Source organism: Apodemus sylvaticus, chromosome 7, assembly GCF_947179515.1.
Source record: "Apodemus sylvaticus chromosome 7, mApoSyl1.1, whole genome shotgun sequence".
NCBI lineage: Eukaryota > Metazoa > Chordata > Mammalia > Rodentia > Muridae > Apodemus > Apodemus sylvaticus.
The window spans coordinates 1,888,389-1,907,540 of NC_067478.1; the positions used below are offsets into that span (position 1 = coordinate 1,888,389).

A 19,152-nucleotide genomic window follows, 5' to 3' on the forward strand; every position below is an offset into this window, starting at 1 on the left:
GTCTGTGACCTCTTGTTAAAGCCATGGTGAACAAAACAAAACAAACAAGAAAAACACCATCCAGCTAAACAACCAAGATAAAAAACCTGAAAACCAGAAGGGCCATTTTTTTAAAATAGAAACTCCTATAGGATCTGAGATGGCTGAGAAGCAGGCTGGCACCCCAGAGACCCGAGAAAGGGAGGACAGTGGGCTCTGAGGACCCGCAGGATCTGCCCAGCGTGCACAGGCTGCTGCCACCCAGGACCTCAGGGTTACTCTTGCTGCTGTGGTAAGCCAGAGGAAGAGCTCTGGGAAGGAAGACGCCATTCTCCTTCCCACCTTCTCCTTCTTCTGTTGCTCTTATTTAAGAAAGGAACCCGAGAGCCAACAGAAGGAGGACTGCCGCGTGTCTGACACGCGGGACAGTGAGGCCCATGAGGAGGAGGCAGCCAGAGAAGCCACTACAAGTGAGGAGTGTGGTGGAAGACAGTCTTGTGGGAAAGCAGCTTTTACAGAGTGAAGCATGAAATCCCATGTGAAGAGTCACCAAGTGGCTGAGGTGACACTAGCAAGGCCTCCAAGAGTACAATGCTGGAGGGCAGGGAGAGGGAGAGCCAGCTGAGGCACGCACGCAGCACACACGCAGCACGCACACACGCACGCACGCATGCACGCATGAATCAGAGGGCAGGGAAATGAGGAGAACTCAGGAGGCAGACCTCGGGACCTCCCTGGCTCTAAGGAAAGTTGTGCCCTGTGAGAAGCTATACCAAAGAAAGTACACTACAGAACCCTAGGGATTTAGCACAACAGACCTTCCAGGAAAAAGAAAACAAAAAGGATCAGACATCCTAGAAGCATCCACTGAAATAGCGGGATCCTCTTTGTTTCTGAAGGAAAGGGCTGCAGTCTAGAATCCTGGACAGACCTCGCCAACGGAGGAAAGGGCAGGATACAAAGAGACTCACTAGTAAAGCTATGGACAGGTTTTCCCTCATGTCAGTGTGTCAAGGGGAGCACAGAGAACTGAACTGTTAGTGTAGGCTAGACAATGATAAAACAGAAACTTCAGTGAATGAAAGCATGTGATGAGAATCAGTCGCCAGGCAGTGCTTTTTAAAACAGTGTTGGCATCATGTCCTCCTGGAAGTTAATACCAAGTCTCATCCTATACTGTAGCCTTCTTCACACTCAGTGGGTCAGTGAGGGGTAGAGAGATGGTCAGTGGAGGATAGGGAGATGGGTTAGTGGGGGATGGGGAGATGGGTTAGTGGGGGTGGAGTGGGGAGATGGATGGTTATGTGTGAAGATGGGTCAGTGGGGGTGGGAGATGGGTTAGTAGGGGGTGGGGAGATGGATGGGTATGTGTGGAGATGGGTCAGTGGGGGTGGGAGATTGGTCACTGGGAGGTGGTGAGATGGGTCGGCGGGAGGTGGGAGTGATTGCCATGTAAGCAAGGACTTCTTTTTATCTCTAGTACCCATATTAAAAAGCTAGGCACAGTGGTATACTTCTGTAATCCCAGATCAGGGATGACCCTGGGAGCTGCTGGCCAGCCAGGCTAGCTGAATTGGTGAGTGACAGGCTCAGTGAGAGGCCGTGTCTCAGAAAATGAGAACAGTTGAGGAAGACAGTGACATCAACATGCACAGGCACATGCACACGTGTGCACATTCACATCCACACGTGCACTCATATCCATACATATCCACACACACAAGAATTAACTTCTACCCCCAACTTCATAATTCTTCTTTTTACTTAGATCATAGACTTAAATTGTTTATACCAATATAAACATTGTGTTTTTATAGATTGTGATTTTCTGATAGTATGTACTATCTTGTGTTTGTCAGGTGCCCAGCTATTGTTTAGACCACTGCTAAATAAGTATGAGAAAGAAACTCTAGAAAACCAGAATTTATACCTTGTTGGTGCCTCAAATGTCCGACTGTTACTGGGAGCAGAAGCAGTAGGCCTGGTGAAGGAATGCACGGATGCCGCCATGCGGGCCTTCACCTATGGAACACGACACAATTTTAAAGGTTTCCATGGTAAGCAGCAGAATTTTTTCCTACCCCAATGTGTTTGCTACAGAGCGTTGTTTGATTCCTAGATCAGGTGTTGTATAACACCGAATCGTCAGTATCTAGGCTTTGAGGGCCTTAGTCTCTACTTAATTACTCAGTTCTGCCGTTCGGAGCCAACAGTAGCCCTTGGCCATAGTTAATGATGGGCAGGCTGTAGAGGGTCCTTGGGCCATAGAATAACCCTCCCTGGACCAGATGAACACAGAGTGTACCTTATTACATTGTTCTGATTTTAGGAATGAGTGTGTGTGGGCTCAATAGCAAATGTAAGAGTTCAGTAACTTGAGACCTCACTTCCTGAGTTTTCTGGCTCCTTCTGATGTGGTGGGATGGTGGTGTGTCCTGGAGTTTACAGGCATCTCAGAGAGAGTCTTCTGGAGAGGACAGGGCCTTGGGTTCTCAGAAGGAAGATGCCTGTTAAGGTGCCTGCCTTCTGCCAGAACTTTAGGAGTTAGACCATGGAATGAGGCTTGGTACTACTCACTGTAGAACCAGTTTCCCTCAGTGACATGGTGATCCAGGTGACATTTCCCTCAATAAAAAGATTTGTCTGTCAGAACTTCTGTTTTCTTGTAGACTTTATTCTCCAGGATCCTTGGTTCTAGTCTGTAGTGAGGCCCAGGGGACAGTCTGGAGGGGCCTTCCCTTTTAAGTCAGCCTGCCCAAGAGGTTAGAAACATTGGTACAGATCAAGGATTTGCAAGCTCACACAGCATCACCCCACAATCTTACCTCCCCATTAAAAACATCCTACAATTAGGGAGTGCAGCCTCTGGCTGTAAGTAAAGCCAGGACAGTGGGCTGCTGGGGCCAGAGGAGGGTGAACCGACTGAAGGCTGCCTAGACTTCGGGAGGTCCTCATTCTGGAGTGCCTTGCCAGCCACCTGTCAGTTCTCCAGTTTTGTACTTTGACCACTCTGTAGGTTGATTTGGTTTATGGCATTTCTATATCCATAAGCATAACAGTTTAAGCATTACCAATCTCACATTGCTACTACGAGAGTAACCAGAAAGTGTTGTTGTATTTTAGATAACAATAACGACTTCCTGACCATGGCTGAGTGTCAGTTCATTATCAAACACGAACTCGAGAACCTTAGAGCTAGAGAGGAGAAGATGATTCCTGGATACCCGCAGGCCAAGCTGTACCCCGGGAAGTCACTGAGTAAGTTACTGCCAGTGCGGGCCTGTCTCTGAGTCCACTCTTTACACTCGTTATTACCTGCAAGTCTGGATTGCTCAGCAAGTTCACACCCTGGTGTGAACAAGGCCTTTACCTTGCCTACCCTGCCCATTCGTGCAGCGTGGTCCACCACATGTGCTGTTGTGTGCCTTTGGGATCTTTGGATAGGGCAGCTCTCATTTGCATTTTTCCACAGTACTGATTGTTTTGGACACCAGGCTTTTCCCCTTTCATCCGCATGTATAATACGTTTCATATGCCGGGTCTCTGCGCCTCCTCCTCAGCCTCTGTGTTTCTGAACCCACATGGCTCTATCTCCCAATCTGTCTTTCCTGGGAAGCAGATTTGCCTTGGTTTGATGGCATTCTTCCAAAATTTAATCTTTTTTTGACCTTTTGTTTTAAATATTGGTGTACTTTCTTAGGATGAATTATCTTGATTTTTTTTTTTTTTTAGAAACCTTCCCCCATATGCTTCCCAAAGTGAGCTGCAGCAGTTGTTCTTGTGCCTTGCAAACTGTATTCTAGATGCCTACATCAGTGGGGGCTTTTACTTGTTCGTATGGTATTAACATAACGTGCTCAGGTGGTGGTGGTGCACACCTTTAATCTTAGCACTCGGGAGGCAGAGAGGTGCAGAGAAGAGGGGCAGAGAGAGGCAGAGAGAGAGGCAGAGGCAGAGGCAGAGACAGAGGTAGAGGCAGGAGGACCTCTGTGAATTCGAGTCCAGCCTGGTCTACAGAGTGAGTTCCAGAACAGCCAAACTACACACAGAGAAACCCTGTCTTGAAAAACAAACAAACAAACAAATTCTTTTTACACCCCATTAGGCATGTCCTTAGGGGCAACTTGCACATTCCATGTTTATTTTCCCTGGAGGAGGATCATGAGAAGAAGGGAGACATAACTTTAAGTGTCTGCATTTGAGGACTGGTTGAGGTTTCGTTGGATCTCCTTTCTGCCCCAGGGCACCACTTCCCCAGCATTTCTCTTCTGAGAGGCACCCATCTAGAGAACACCTTGTCAAACAACGGGGACTGTGTGTAGACACTTAGCTGTTGCTGCTTGGCGCATCTATGCTCTGGGGTAACTTCAGTGTGTTCCTTTCCTAAGGTGCTTGCTGTCCAACCCCGAGTCTGTCTTCATAGTGATGTCTAATATGTTTTCTCCATTGCTTTAGTCATAGAGAAAGTAGGAATGGCCTAGGTGTGGCTGTCAGATCACGGGTGCTGTGGAAGTCAGATCATGGGTGCCGTGGCTGCGTCTTTGAGGACAGACACGAGGAGCTGCTTCCTATGCTTCTCGTGTCCGAGTCACGCTGGCTTTGCACGAGGTCATCTTCAACAGGGTCAGGAAAGCACCCACCTTGCTGCTTGGCATAGACTGCATGTGTGTGAGTTTATTGGACTGTGTGTCTGACAGGTTGTGAGGTTTTGGCTCCTTGTTGTTAGTGTGTGGACAGTGGTGTTCTAGTGTGAGCCTGTTCTTACGTCCTCTGGGTGAACTCTACCTATCTTATTAACTCCTGATGAACGCCACTTACCACTTTTTTAAATGATAGGAATATTTTATTTATTTTTATTGTATTTCTGACCATTTACTTCTGTTTGTCCTAAAATTTAATTTTGCCATTTACTTTTTAAAAATCATTTATGTTTTGTTTTGTTTTCTTGATCAGTCATAATCCTAGAGGTTGTTAGCTGCGGGGATCCCGTCATGTGTCCGACGGTTTGCTGTCTGCAAGGTGTGCTGTCTGGTTGCTTGCTTTTGACTGTGTAGCTTTATAATTAGCTGCAGGAAGATTTTTGGCAGGTTTTCAGTGTAGACTGTTTCTTTCACAGTTGCTAATTCCTGTTTGTTTCCTTGTTTAGTGTTGGAGAAGGTTGGGTTCAGTCTGTATGCCTGTTTTCATTTATCCTTTTGCAGTTAGCTCTGCTGAGGGTCATTTTAGCTGCATCTGCTGTTAGAATTTGCTTTTCATGCAGCCCAATCTGCACTTTTTTTCTTTACAGATATTTGCTTGTTGATAGCATTCAGTTCTGTGGCTCTTGTGGTCAAGCCTTGGGCTCCACACACATCAGGCAAGCCCTCTCCCACTGAAATGTAATTTGGATGTATACTGTTTACTAATGACCTACATTGTATTGGGCTGTTTGATTCGGTGCTGTATTTCTTGTTGAAATCGCCTGTTTCTGTGCTTAAGAAAGACTTGTACCTCCTGGCATATCTCTTTCCCTTCCTCTTTCCAGTGAAAAGGCTAGGCAATGCCTACTTTAAAAACACATCCCATCAAGTTTAACATAACTTTTTCTTAATTTCTTTGACTTCATGTTTGTATTTTTCAACTTATATCAAAAGTTAAAAAATATTTTCTTTTTTATTACTTTTTAGTTGTACAGAAAATGGATGTTGTGATATTTTCAGACGTGTATATTTCTGACTTCATGTTTCCTCCTCTGTGACCCTCCATTGCCACCCCCTCCTCCTGGTCACTCCTCAACTGAAAAGTTGCACCTTCTGCTTTCACTTTTATTTCTGCATATGAGAGAGAATAAGAGATACTTTGTCATTGTACCCTGCCCCTCCTGTGACTTTTTGCTGCCCTGTCTTCATGTCGGCCTCTCCCTATCCATTGCTTAGAGGGTCCGAGGGCCATACTCTCGTAGGCTCTACTGAAGTGGCTATACTTGATACACTTCTCCACAGGCCTCTGGAGACTGCATCATGGAGCTGGCCCCAGAACAGCTTTGGAGGCACAGGTGTGGTGCTGTGGGAATAGGCCCTGTGAGGAAGCAAGTCTCCTCGTAAGGAGCAAGCTCTTGGTGCTTGGCCAGCGCAGCTGTGTCCACCCATCTGGGAACTTCCAGATTCCTGGACTTCTTGATGAAGGCTTCCAGGCTCTGATAAACTATTTTACATCGTGTGACTTAAGCACTGCCAGCCAAAGGAAAGACTAGACTGGTTTTTGTCAGTTCTTTTCTTGGGCACCATCCGGGTGTCATATAAGAAAGATGGCTGTCATTTGAGGAAGCATTTCCACAACTGCCTTTGAAGACTTGGTAGTATTGGCTGTGCTCTAGAGGTGTAGATTGTGTGTGTGTGTGTGTGTGTGTGTGTATAGGAAGCTCTTGTGCACCCTCGGCAGCATTGACTGTCCTAGGCTTTCATGCAGTTTTTCTCACCTGTGTTTCTGTCTCTGTGTAACTTCATTGATTTGGAATTTGTAGTCATTTCATGCTTTCCCTTTGGAGATGTTCCTTCTGTTCTCTCAGCTCCTGTTTGCGTTTTAAGTTTGGAGATGTATTTGGTGGAACCTCTTCACTATATCAGCTTTTCCTTGCACTACACTCACAGCACTGAGACTTCCTGACACCCACTTCCGACACTGACTTCCTGCATTACTTCTCTGCCTGTTTTTTTTGGTTTGATTTCTCAGTGCTCTCAGTTTCCTAGTCATGCATCTTTATCAGTTTCTTTTTATTAGTACTTAATATTCTTATTTTTGTCTTGGGTTTTTGAGTCAGGAGCTCAGTCTATAGCCGAGGCTGGACTAAAATTTGCAGCAATCCTCCTGCTTCAGCCTCCCTAATGCTGGGATTGCAAGCATGAGCCACTGTTAGTTCATTTCAAATGAAGCCCTGTTTTCCGTAGATTGGCAGTTTGGGGAGGTGGGAACAAGAGGAAGGGGACCGGGTCTCCAGCAAGAAGCAGTGTCATGAGAGGTTTATACTCTGTCCTGCAGTGGAGTGCCTTGAGGCAGCTGCATTCTGTAGAGAGCTTCCAGAGAGCACTGTCCTTGCAGGGCATGGCCTTGACTCGGCACCAAAGCCGATGGCCTTCCCCTTGGGGGGGGGGCTAGCAAGGCCCCTTAGATATGCACCAAGTCTCGGAGGTTCACCCATGCTCCCTGGGTCCCAGGAACTCTGGAACAGGACCACTGTCTGCCTGCTCCATCCAGGTTCTCAGACTTCTGTTCACCCTCTCTTGACCTGAAAGGCTTTGTTTCATGCTTCATGTTTGTAAATTTTGGTTTCATAAAACCTTTTTTTTTAATATTTCTGGATTTTTTTGTTTGTTTTTAATTTTGTCTCATGAACAAGTAAGTGTTGGTGTCTCCAGTGCTCTGGGTAACAAAGCATCCCACATTCTGTATCAACAGAATTTTGATTGATGCATTTGCAAAGGGATATGTGTAGTCTTTCTCACTCACTTGGATGTAAGGCTGTCCAGAACGTCTAGATGTTGCTCCAGTACAGTACAGACGCCCCTGTACAGCACAGAAGTGAGGTCCTGGTGCTGCTGGAAGCCCCCCCCCCCCCCAGGACCAGGTCTACCTGGAGTTTCCACACTTCCTCTGGTAGAGTTCACTGCGAGTATGCTCTTCCCTGAGCCCAGCCTAGCTTTCTGTTTGGTGATGTCATCACAGCTCCCATGTGTTTCCCTTTTATTAAGCATGAGTTCTCAATGGAGCTGAGAGATAGCCCTGTGCCTGGGATACTCCAGAACTGCGATGTGAAGAAACCTTGTTCTATAAAGTTAGCCCAGCTCAGGCTCTCTGTTACAGTAACAAAAGAGCAGGCTAACATGTGCTCTAACACATCTGATGTCTTTAACATTACATGGCTGTGCTTTAGAAAGCAACAGCATCTTGTTAGGACATCCTCTGTGTGTAAAGATAGACAAGGTGGAGTAGGGGGAGTCTGTCCCTAAAACCCCAAATACTACAATCAGAAATGTATGAAAGAATATTTAACCATTGAAATCTGTGTATATTATATAATGCACAGCACACATACACATACAAACACATGCACATTGTGTTTGGCCACATGGATTTGTTGTCTTTATGTTAAACAGGTTGGAAAACAAATGAGAAAAGCAGGAGACATAGGTATCTCTGGGTGTAGCCCTCTTCCAGTTTGGATGGAAGTAGCCTGCTTACTGTGATATCCAGCAGCCCCAGGGAGTGAGAGGCTGTGCGGATCATCCCTTGCTGTGGGACCCTCCCTTCCTCAGCTTTCTGTTGTCTGTCAAATCCAGGAGGAGTGGCCAGATGCTCCCCATTGCACACAGCCTGTCAGGAGTCCTGAGATCCCTTTTCTTTTGAGAACACATCACATCAGCCAAAGGCAGCAGTGCTGTTAGTGTTGCTGCTTTTGCTGCTACAGTGTCCTTCAGACCAGGCCACCCTTCCTTTCCCTTGGATAAGATATTAATTTGTTTGCTAACTGTCCAGTGGCTCTCATAAGTCACTCCAGCATGGAGTGGTTATTGATGTGGAATTGTCAGCACTCTGGAAGGAGGGAATCTGGCTGAGGTTGCTGCCTTCTTTTGTCAGGCCCAAGCACCATCCTATTTTCCTTTCAAGGTAAGAGTCCTTCCTTGTAATTACAGATGGAGCTGACATGAGGAGGTTGGAGGTTTCTAAAGAAGCCAGGCTCTATTTTTAGAGCTGAAACCAGAACCGTGCTCTGGCATTGGTGGTGGTGATTAGAAGCTGGTAATTTAGACTTGAAGCCTCTTTAGAGGTTCCGTTCACTGTCCTATTTTTGGAGATATACAAGCGTGTCTTTGAGCCTGCTGGAGAGCCTTCCATAGTGGAGTTGTCTTATATAGAAGAACCTGAAATTTCGGTGCTCCAAGCCAGCGCAGACTTTAAACACTGGTGCAGCAGTAGAAAACACTGTGATGGAGGAGAGCCGGTTGCAGCTGTGCATCCTACACCAAGGGCCACTCTGGTTGTGGGTGGTTAAGTCATGTTAGCCAAAGAAAAGTCCTCAGAAATCCTAGCATAAAGAACTGACAAAGGGTCCTGACAGCACCCAAAGCTGATAGAGCTCAGCCACATGTGTATATCTTTGCACCCTCAGAGCTGGGACTTCAGACTGGTTCCTCTTCCAGTCACTAAGAAGGGGCCCTTCACAGCAGCTGGCCCTTCATTCCTCCCTCCTGTATAGAGCCTATTTAATTGACCAATTGTGAAGGGCTCATGGGCGAGGAGTTCTCTTTCCCTCCAGTTAGAGCTGAGATCCCATCCGGGTGGGAAAGTGGTAGTCCTGCCCATTTTGATGCAAATTTCGTTGTATGAACAACCATGCTCTTTAGTGAGAGACTATCTCAAAGACTCATGGGAAAAGTGCCCCAGTTCCCCAGCATGGCCCTAGGACTGAAGAGCCCTCCACTCTAGTGGGCGACTCTCAGAACCTACAGCAGATAAGAGATTCTGGCCAGGAGGCACTGGTCCAGATTGAGCATGGCCAGGAGGCACTGGCCCTCTGTGTTTGTCTTTTCCATATTGGGTGTGAGTGTTCCTGGTGTACTTGTCACCCGACCTCAGAGAGGAGGATGGAGTGCTGTGAGTTTGAAGTTCCTATTTGTGGATGCGTCTGGTCATTAGGTTGGCAAGATAGAAATGAGTGAGGACAGTGCCGACACAGAAGAAGCATCTCATCTGCCTTGGGAGGGCGTGTAGCCAGCGGAGACCAGAGTGCAGGGACAGGGGAGCAATTCTGTAAGCTGTGTCCAGGTTTAAAGTTAATTTAAAATTTGCATTGGTGTGGAAATCCTGTTCTAAGTGTATATAGTAAGAAAGGAGTGAAGACGTGGGAAAATGTATGTGTAATAATTTCAGGATTTGGGGGGCAGGGTGAGTTGGGGAGCTGGCTCAGTGGTGACCAGTACTGTCTACTCTCCAGAGGTTCCATCTCTAGTAGGATTTGATGCCCTCTTCTGTCATGCAGGCATACATGCAGAGCACTCACATGTATAAATAAATAAGTAAGTCTTTAAAACAGTTTTATACACCCCCTCTCAAATGATCAAGAGCACTGTAAGGCATATAAGATGGTTCCTGCTTTGTATTTATACATCAGTATATTTGTGCATAGATTTCAGTGTATATCTTGACATCTGGTTACACATTACATTGCTATTTGTAGTAGCTACTTTTATGTAGAGAGAAAAATGGAAAGTTTGCATGCTTCTGATTTATAGTTTGTATAGTTTAAAATTTTACTCAACTTGGACCTCTTTCATAGTGAGAGAAAATAGTAAAGATACTTATATTCTGAAATACATCATCCACGTTCAGAGATGTCGGGCAGCTGTGACATGACCCTGCGCACTAAACTGCCACCTGTGCTGGGGCGTCCTGGCACTGCCTGCTGAAGGCATCCAAAGCCACACTGGTGTCTTAGGTGGTTCCCATGCTTTCTCTGCAGTGAGGAGGCTGCTCACATCTGGCATTGTGACCCAGGTGTTTCCGCTGCATGACCCTGAGGCCCTGAAGAAACTTGAGGATACCTGGTACACTCGGTTTGCTCTGAAGTATCAGCCCATAGGTATGTGTTGCTGCCTGTGTCCCACTGATGAAGCCACTGTCCCCCAGTGCCTTCCTGCCAGTGCTTAGCAACTGCGTGGACGAGAAGATGGCTTGGTGCTTTGTTCCTTTTAAAATCTCATGTAGGCTTTGGCTAGATTTGATTTACAACATAGGCAATTCTAAGTAGCCGTGTGAATATGTATCTTCTAAAATAAGATCTCATTGGGTTTTAGTTTTGTGTATATGTGTGTATAAAGGTGTGGTTGGGGCAGGGCACATGCATGTAGGTGCCTGCAAAGGCCAGAAGGGGGCGTCAGGTCCTGGAGCTACAGTTACAGCGATTCTGAGCTGCCTGGTACAGTAGAGTGGGTCCTGTGCAAGAGCAGCACACACTCTTAACTGCTAACTCTCTCTCCAACAAAGGCGAACCGTGTCTTCATATGAGGGTAGCTTGACTGGAAGATTTAGTGTTTGAAATTTCCCCCCCACCCCGGGAGGCGGCCAAGCTATGCTTGAGTTGAGTCAGACTCAATGAGAGATCCTTTATTTTCTCTGAATAAGATTAATTTTTCTGGTATATATTGAATATTACTTTATGGAAAGCTACATCAATATTACTGTACAAGCATTTTGGGTTGGTTATGTGCTTGAGTAAACCTGTTTGTCAGTGCTGGAGATTAAACCTTGAGCATACTAGGCAAATGCTCTACCACTGGCACACCGGTCTTTGCTGAGATTTAAGCATGGAAACAGTATTCAGGTTGGAGTTTCACTAAGTGTTACTGTCGTCTCATTTTCCTTAAAGCACTCTTTTTTTTATTTCAAGAGAAGCCTTCTTTCTATATTTACTTCCTAATCTTCATTTCCACAGACAACTATTTACAATACTGAACAAGAAACGAGATTGAATGCTAGTGGGATGGTGACTTAGTCAGGGGTTCTATTCCTGCACAGACATCATGACCAAGAAGCAAGTTGGGGAGGAAAGGGTTTTATTCAGCTTACACTTCCACACTGCTGTTCATCACCAAAGGAAGTCAGGACTGGAACTCAAGCAGGTCAGGAAGCAGGAGCTGATGTAGAAGCCATGGAGGGATGCTTCTTACAGCACATTAGGATCACAGGTGAGCCTTCCAATCCTGGATTGTAGTTCATTCCAGATGTAGTCAAGTTGACAACCAGAAATAACCACTACAGATGGCCAGGGGTTAAGATGCCTTGCTGCTCCTGCAGAGGACTTGACTTTGGTTCTAGCAAGTCACACTGGATGGAGCACAACCACCTACAACTCCAGCTTCAGGGAGATCTGGCGCCCTCTTCCTGCTTCTGAGGACACTGTACTGTAATTCTAGTTTCAGGGGATCTGTGATACCTCATTCTGACTTCTGTGGGCACTGTGTGCATGTAATGCACGTGCATACATTCAGACATACACATATACATAAACTACACTCAATTAAAAACTAAAACCTAATAAAATCCAATGTATAGTTAAGAACTGGTTCCTCTCACCCCCCCCATCCCATTCTTGTCCCAGCTCTGCTGCTCTGAGGCCCAGGGATTGATGCCCCCCACTTGGCCAAGGTTAGCAGTGCTGCTGTGTGAGCAGCCTCTGTGGTTTATCAGCAGGCTGTCCAGGCTACCTCCTGACCAGTGCTCATATGAGGTGTGCACAGACAGCCTTGTCTTGATTTGGGGAGAAAATCAGTTAGATGAAGGGGAAGTAAGGGAAAACTGAGGTAAGGCCCCTGACAGAGTCCCTTCAGCAGCTGATGCCTGAGCTACAAACTTGGGAAATGCAAGGCTTGTCATGCTGACTGGTGGGTGTTTGTGCTGCATGCAGGACAGAATTGGCTCCCCACACAGAATGGGAATGGAGGTGTGAAGGCTCTCCAACCATTGAACCACTGAAAGCACATGCCTGCTTATGTTGTAGTCAGGTGGCAGTCTCTGGTGGCCTGTTCCTCAGTCCTTCCCTTCTTTCCACTGCAGACAGCATTCGTGGCTACTTTGGGGAGACGATCGCTCTGTACTTCGGGTTCCTGGAGTACTTCACCTTTGCCTTAATCCCCATGGCTGTCATCGGGCTGCCCTACTACCTTTTTGTGTGGGAAGACTATGACAAGTATGTCATCTTTGCTTCGTTTAACCTCATCTGGTCCACAGTGATCCTGGAGGTGTGGAAGCGTGGCTGTGCCAACATGACCTATCGCTGGGGGACACTGGTCATGAAAAGGCAGTTTGAGGAGCCCAGGCCAGGGTTTCATGGAGTCCTTGGCATCAATTCAGTTACGGGCAGGGAAGAGCCCCTCTACTCCAGCTACAAGAGACAGCTGCGCATCTACCTGGTCTCTCTGCCATTTGTGTGCCTCTGCCTTTATTTCTCCCTCTATGTCATGATGATCTACTTTGACATGGAGGACTGGGCCTTGAGTCTCCACGAGGACAGTGGTTCTGAGTGGACCAGCCTCCTGCTGTACGTGCCCAGTATTGTTTATGCCATTGTGATTGAGATCATGAACCGCCTCTATCGATATGCTGCTGAGTTCCTGACATCCTGGGGTAAGCCTCTGTACTTTGTCTCTCTGCCTTTAAGAAGTGTTGCTTAAGGTCAGAGGGCCAGGGAGCAATGGCTCAGCTGGTGAAGGTACTGTCCCCATTCCGAGGACTGAATTTTATCCCTGAGATCTACATAGTAGAAGGAGAGAAGCAGCTGTGACACCCCCCCCCCATATAGCACTCATGCATGCTACACAAAATAAAAGTAAAAGATTAAGTTGTTGCTTAGATGTTTGGCTCACACGACTGAAGAATAGATTGCAGTCCTCTGGGCTTGCTATAGAGACCTAAGACACAGCTCACCTGTGACCACTCACCTCCAGACTGTGGCTCCATATCCAGTGTAACATGCCAGGCTCTGGGTGCCCCTCTGAACATTAGTTTCTCATTTTCACCTTCTGGTGAACCGTGAATTAGCAACTCTTCTACGCTTTTGTGGATAAGGAGGTACTGATGTTTACCAACACTATACAGTATAGTTAGGGTAGTTCAGACATATCTGTGTAAAACCTGTCCAATACCATAACATTGTGTTTCATGCTGAGGGTAAAATAGAATGTCTCCAGAGCAGCTGAGATTAGCGTCCTACCGTCATTGGCAGCAACTCAAGAGTGGGTGCACATGTATGCATCTGTGGAAAAGAAAATCAAGATAGAGTTTAAAAGGGGGCGTTATAGGTCATTCAGTATGTGTCCATTCAAGCAAATGCACTGTGTTATCCTGTGGGAAGAGGTCTGGACCTTAGCTTAATGGACCCAATGTTGTAAGTTTCTGTCTGTTCTCTAGTAACAGCGGCCAGTTTTCTCAGGGCTTTCCTTGTACTGGGTCTTATGCTCTGGTGTCCATAGCCACACAGGTAGCAGCCAGTCCCTGCAGTAGGGCAGGAGGCTGAGAAGTAGGAGGTAGCATGGATGGCCTGAGATCAGGTCGTGTGTACTAGTGAAGGCCAGTCCTCACTGCAGGAGTCCCTCAAAATGTTTTCTGTTCTAGCTTCTGTTCTCTTTGGGGCCACTATACAGTGTCTCTATTTCTAGGTGAGGCTAGAATCTGAATTCAAGTTAGTCCTGTCCAAAGCACCGTACAGAGCCGTGTTGCTTCCTCTGTGACCATTTTACCATTACGGCACTGGCTCTGCTTTTGGGTGGCTGGGTGTAGGCTCATTTGCCAGCATGTCCCAGATGTCTCCTCAGTCACAATGATATTTGGATGGATGAGAGTGGGCCCTTATTGGTGTTCTTGGATGGCTGTGACTGACAGCAAGAGATGCCCAGGGCCTGTGAGCACAGTCCCACTAACTTTCCCCATGACAACACACCTATATTGCCTCTTGTCTGAGATTATCTTCTCTCTCCTCTTCACATTATAGAGAATCACCGATTGGAATCTGCCTACCAGAATCATCTTGTTCTGAAAGTGTTGGTGGTAAGTGGCATCTTCTAGGCCGTGGTGTCTCTCAGCCAGTGCCACCCTGCTACCTCCTGGTATGGGACAAGAGTTCAAGTCTATGGGTACAAAGTGACTTCCAAGTCTGGGCTACTCAGTGTAGTAGGGTCTTTCTGCCATGGTTGCCTGGGTCCCAGCATCTCCATGGGGCAGGCAGCCTTAGGCTCCATGGAGGGAAAAGGAGAGCCGGCCCTGCAGGTGCTGCTGGCCTGGAGCATGCGGTAAGAGCAGGCTTTGTACATCCCAGCAGGGAGCCTGGCTGTCCCTCTGTGGGGCAGGGCACAGATCTCCCAGGCGGGCACCGTGAGAACGAAGGGAGAGACTCTGTAGTTCCTCCTCGTCTCTGCTCTTGCCCTTAACTCTGTGCTTTGAACTCCTCTCACCTGCAGAGTTGACAGTTCAGGCCTGAGGGGAAAGGGAAGCTCCCCTAAGTCCCTGTGTGCAGCAGTGTGGGGTGGGATTTGCAGTCGCTATGTGCTGCTGCAGAGCTCTTCACACTCTCATCTTCTTTGGCAGTTCAACTTTCTGAATTGCTTCGCCTCGCTCTTCTACATTGCCTTTGTCCTGAAGGACATGAAGCTTTTGCGCCAGGTGAGTGTGGAAAGGGATGCAGAGGGGGAGGGTATGTTTTATGCTTTTATCTTGTCTGTTTTCATTCCCCTTTAAATAATAAGTATTATCACCTGCTTGATGTATTGTGCTCAGCAGAGAAGTGAAGACTAATTTTCTTGCAAATAAGCAGTGCAGTGTGAGGCAGCAAAGCTGACCCCTCCCAAGGCAGTCCTGATGCATGGGTGTCCGAAGTCTGTGACCTGGGTCAGTGACATGGGTGGTTAGGGTAACCTTTAACAGGTCTCACAAATTTCATTTTTACATTAATAACATGCTGCACACAAGAGAGCAGCAGGTCCTGTGTGGTACTCTTTCATGTCCGAAATGTTTGAGAAAGTCCTGCCTGCATTTATAGTATCATAGTTTCTGGATCATATAAAACCATAATAAAACCAATAAATTGAATTCAAAGTATTAATTTTTCTCTTAAAAATGTGTATTTTGTTTTCTGAGCTCTGGGCCACATGTATACCTATATACCAAGTACCTGATACCAGGGTGGGGGTGGGGAGACGTAAGAGGGCATCAGACCCCTGTAGCAGGGATTGCAGATGATTGTAAGCCATCATGTCTGCTATGTAGGTGCTGGGAATTGAACCCTCATCCTCTGGAAGGACAGCCACCAGCTATCTCTACTACTAGCTCTCTCTGCAGTTCCTCAAAGTACTGATATCTTCTGTATGTGCACATGCGTGTACATGCAGAGGCAAGTCCAATGTCAGGTTCTTGATTACTTTCCACTGTAGTTTTTTGAGATATGGTCTCTCACTAAACCTGGGGTTTGCCCTTGCAGTGGGACCAGCTGCCCAGTGAGCCTCAGGGTCTTCCTGCCTCTGCCTCCCCTGCACAGGCTGCTGGCACTAACCCCCACGTCCACCTCCTTAATCAGGGAATCTGAACTCAGGTCCCCATGCTTGTACAATAGGCATTTCATTGATGGAGTCATCTCCACAGCTCACACTTGTAAAATACTTTAGTCAACAGTGATCCCCACCCTGCAAAACCTGGCATTTTGTAGTAACATGCTATTTAGTTGGGTAAGATCATAAAGATCACCAACAGTGCCAGGTTAACTTACTTTCCTAAGAACTCTGGATTGGCTGGTCAGCTGGCCACCTACCTATCCATCCGTCTGTCCGTCCATCCATCCATCCATCATCCATCCATTCATTATTTATCTAAGGCAGCATCTTACTTTGTAGGGTCCTGGGTGGCCTAGAACTTGCTATGTAGACCAAGCCTCCCTCTGGGGCTAAAGTCATGTTCCACCACACCTAGCCCAGCTGGTTTCTCCTGCTTTTCCTCGTGAGTTAGGAGCACTGCATCCCCATCCAGCTCTCCAGTGCTCATACTGGTGACATCATATGGTCTGATTGTAGTGTTGGAGGACTATGCATGACATAGTTTTGTTCTGTTCTTGCTGGGTTGACACTCATTCTTCTTCTTAGAGCTTGGCCACACTCCTGATCACCTCTCAGATTCTGAACCAAGTCGTAGAATCTCTACTTCCTTACTGGCTCCAGCGGAAGTACTGTGCAAGCGTGAAAAGGAAGGTGCGGGCACTAAAGTCAGATGTCGACACAACCTTGTATGAGCAAGTCCTCCTGGAGAAGGAAATGGGAACTTACCTGGTAAGGCACAGTGTTGCTGAGTTACACTTTAGTGAATGTGTGTGATGGTCACACACGTTCATGAGTGTGTGCTGTGCTCCCCTCTGAGAGCTCTACAGTGGGTTCCCTCAGCAGGAAGCACTGTGACATTAGAAGGACAGAACTATGCGTTAAGATGCCTGTCTTGACTCTTTAACACCAGAGGGTGAGGGTGGAAGATTACCTGGCTGTTTCACAGAGAGGGGTGTAGGGACAATTGTTCAGTGTGACAGTGCACAGGAGAGATGGTCCCTGAAGCAGCCGAATTGCTCAGCCATGACTGTTAGGACATCAGATTAGTGCCATTATAGGTTGCTAATTTATGTATTGTGTACGAGAGAGCCTGTGCATGTAGAGTCAGAGAACAACTTCTGGAAGTCAGTTCCCACCCCCGTCAGTCAAGGCAGAGTTTCTTGTATCTGCCGCTCTGCAAACCCAAGGCTAGCTTAGCTGGCTGAGAGCTTCCGAGCCTCCTGTGTCTACCTCTTGTCTCACAATGCGAGTGCTGGAGTTGCAGATGTGTGTCATGGATCCTGCATTCGGAGTGGGATGAACTTGGGGATTGAGCAGGTTGTAAAGCCAAGTAATTTCCTTGCTGCTGGGTCACCTCTCTGCCCCAGGACAGTTCTAGAGGACTTACCAGTGATTTTTGAGGAAATGCACATGAATTATTAGCGGTTTAGTTGCTTGTAATAAAAAATCTAGCTCATGAAAACCTAACTCTTCCTTCATCCTTACCTGCTGACGAGCTCTAAACCAAATTTACCACCCTCCCAGGTTTCTCTGTTGCTTTCTCTAGACTCACTGTGTGTTGTTCAGACCACACACACACACACACACACATACTCACATTCATACTCACTCAATTATACTCACTCTTACAAACACTCATATCCAGGCTCACACTGTCATTTACTCTCACATTCTCACTCACACTCTTACACATTCACACACACTCATACTCACTGTCACTCAACACACATACTTATTTACTCACACTCACACACTCATTCACACACTCACTCATTTACTCACTCATGCTCACACACTCACGCACACTCACTCACACACTCACTCTACTCAGTTCTTCCTCATTTGAGAAGAATGGTCATAGAGACCCCCAGAGCTTTGTCCTGGTCTCTCCTGTGCTCTCACATCTTCTTCCTTTAGGAAGCATGACAGCAGTGTGACCGTGGTCCACTCTTGTGTATGATAGCACAAGCTCTAGAATTATCCTGAGCAGAAATAGACAGTGCAGTTCTGTTATTGGTCAGTAAACAAACCAGGAAGTGGGTTCTAGACTTTGCTTCCTTGGTCCAGAGTCCATATTGTTAGCATTTACCCATCTGCTCCTTGCTGACGTCAGAAGTCTTGGAATCAGATGTTCCCTGGCTGCCCTGCAGGAGTCTAAAGTATTGTTGTGAGTTTGTCAGAGTCTAAAACTATTGTGACACATAGCTTCCCCCTTCACTATAGAAAACTGGAGAAATTGCAGACAGAGAAGGCAAGGAAAATGATGCTTCTGTCACTTTAGCTATGATGGCCCCAGGGGGTCCTGACCTCTGACCTGCCCAGAGCTTCCCTGTCCATTGTTGTCCCTCCCTTGCACCCGGTGCTTTATATCCTTGTAGCTATGGGAGGAAAGATTTCCACCCCAGTGCCCCACCCAGCAGCTACCTAGCCAGAGCCATCTCCCACCAAGCAGACTGAAGAGGCTGGCCACGGTTGTGCCTGGATGTCAGTCTTTACTTAAAACATTTTCTCATTTGGAAAATGCAATTACTTTTAAAGGTACTTTATTTATGTTAATATATTGTTACTTTAGTGAATCAATGAAACATTTTTTCATTCTTAATTTCTAGCAGAACTCATCTAAGGATGGCCTTAGAATCTGCAATAACTCTTGAGAGTTGGGGCCAGAATGGTTGAGGACCCAGGCAGGGGTAGAACCTTCCCTCTCCTTGCTTCTCACAGCATTAGCCTCTGTGATGTCACTCATCACTCAGCCACACTGAGCTGGGCTGTCCTGTGGCAGGTGGGTCCTCCACTTGCCCACATTGGTGGCTGATTTCAAGGGAGTGTTTCTATTTTATAGTGACTGGGTTTCTGCAGGCACGTGCTCTGAAGCTGCCCTGCTGTTGCTCTGGCCCTGCTGCAGCTGCTGCAGCCCCATGCAGGCGGGTAGGCGGGTGCGGGGTCAGACTTTGTCCTGACCAGGCCGGCTTGCTGAGCTCCCCCAGCATCCAACACGTTCCCATGGGTCTGCTGGGCTCTCTGCGTGGACAGCTGTGTCCACTTCTTCCTTCTTCCTGAC

The 19,152-nt window shown here is 47.0% G+C and overlaps 1 protein-coding gene across 4 annotated transcripts in view; it reads left to right on the forward strand.

Moving 5' to 3' along the window:
- Positions 1 to 19,152, forward strand: part of Ano10 (anoctamin 10) — a 114,037-nt gene that overhangs the window by 21,520 nt on the left and 73,365 nt on the right. For 2 of the 4 annotated variants that reach the window (XM_052186915.1, XM_052186914.1), the window contains exons 3-9: positions 1,839 to 2,036; positions 3,103 to 3,237; positions 10,475 to 10,594; positions 12,742 to 13,137; positions 14,501 to 14,556; positions 15,094 to 15,168; positions 16,638 to 16,820. In XM_052186915.1, coding sequence (XP_052042875.1) covers positions 1,839 to 2,036; positions 3,103 to 3,237; positions 10,475 to 10,594; positions 12,742 to 13,137; positions 14,501 to 14,556; positions 15,094 to 15,168; positions 16,638 to 16,820 — 1,163 coding nt within the window. Of the gene's footprint in view, positions 1 to 1,838; positions 2,037 to 3,102; positions 3,238 to 10,474; positions 10,595 to 12,567; positions 13,138 to 14,500; positions 14,557 to 15,093; positions 15,169 to 16,637; positions 16,821 to 19,152 lie in introns of all 4 variants that reach the window. The other 2 variants (XM_052186913.1, XM_052186912.1) reach the window with 1 other exon arrangement.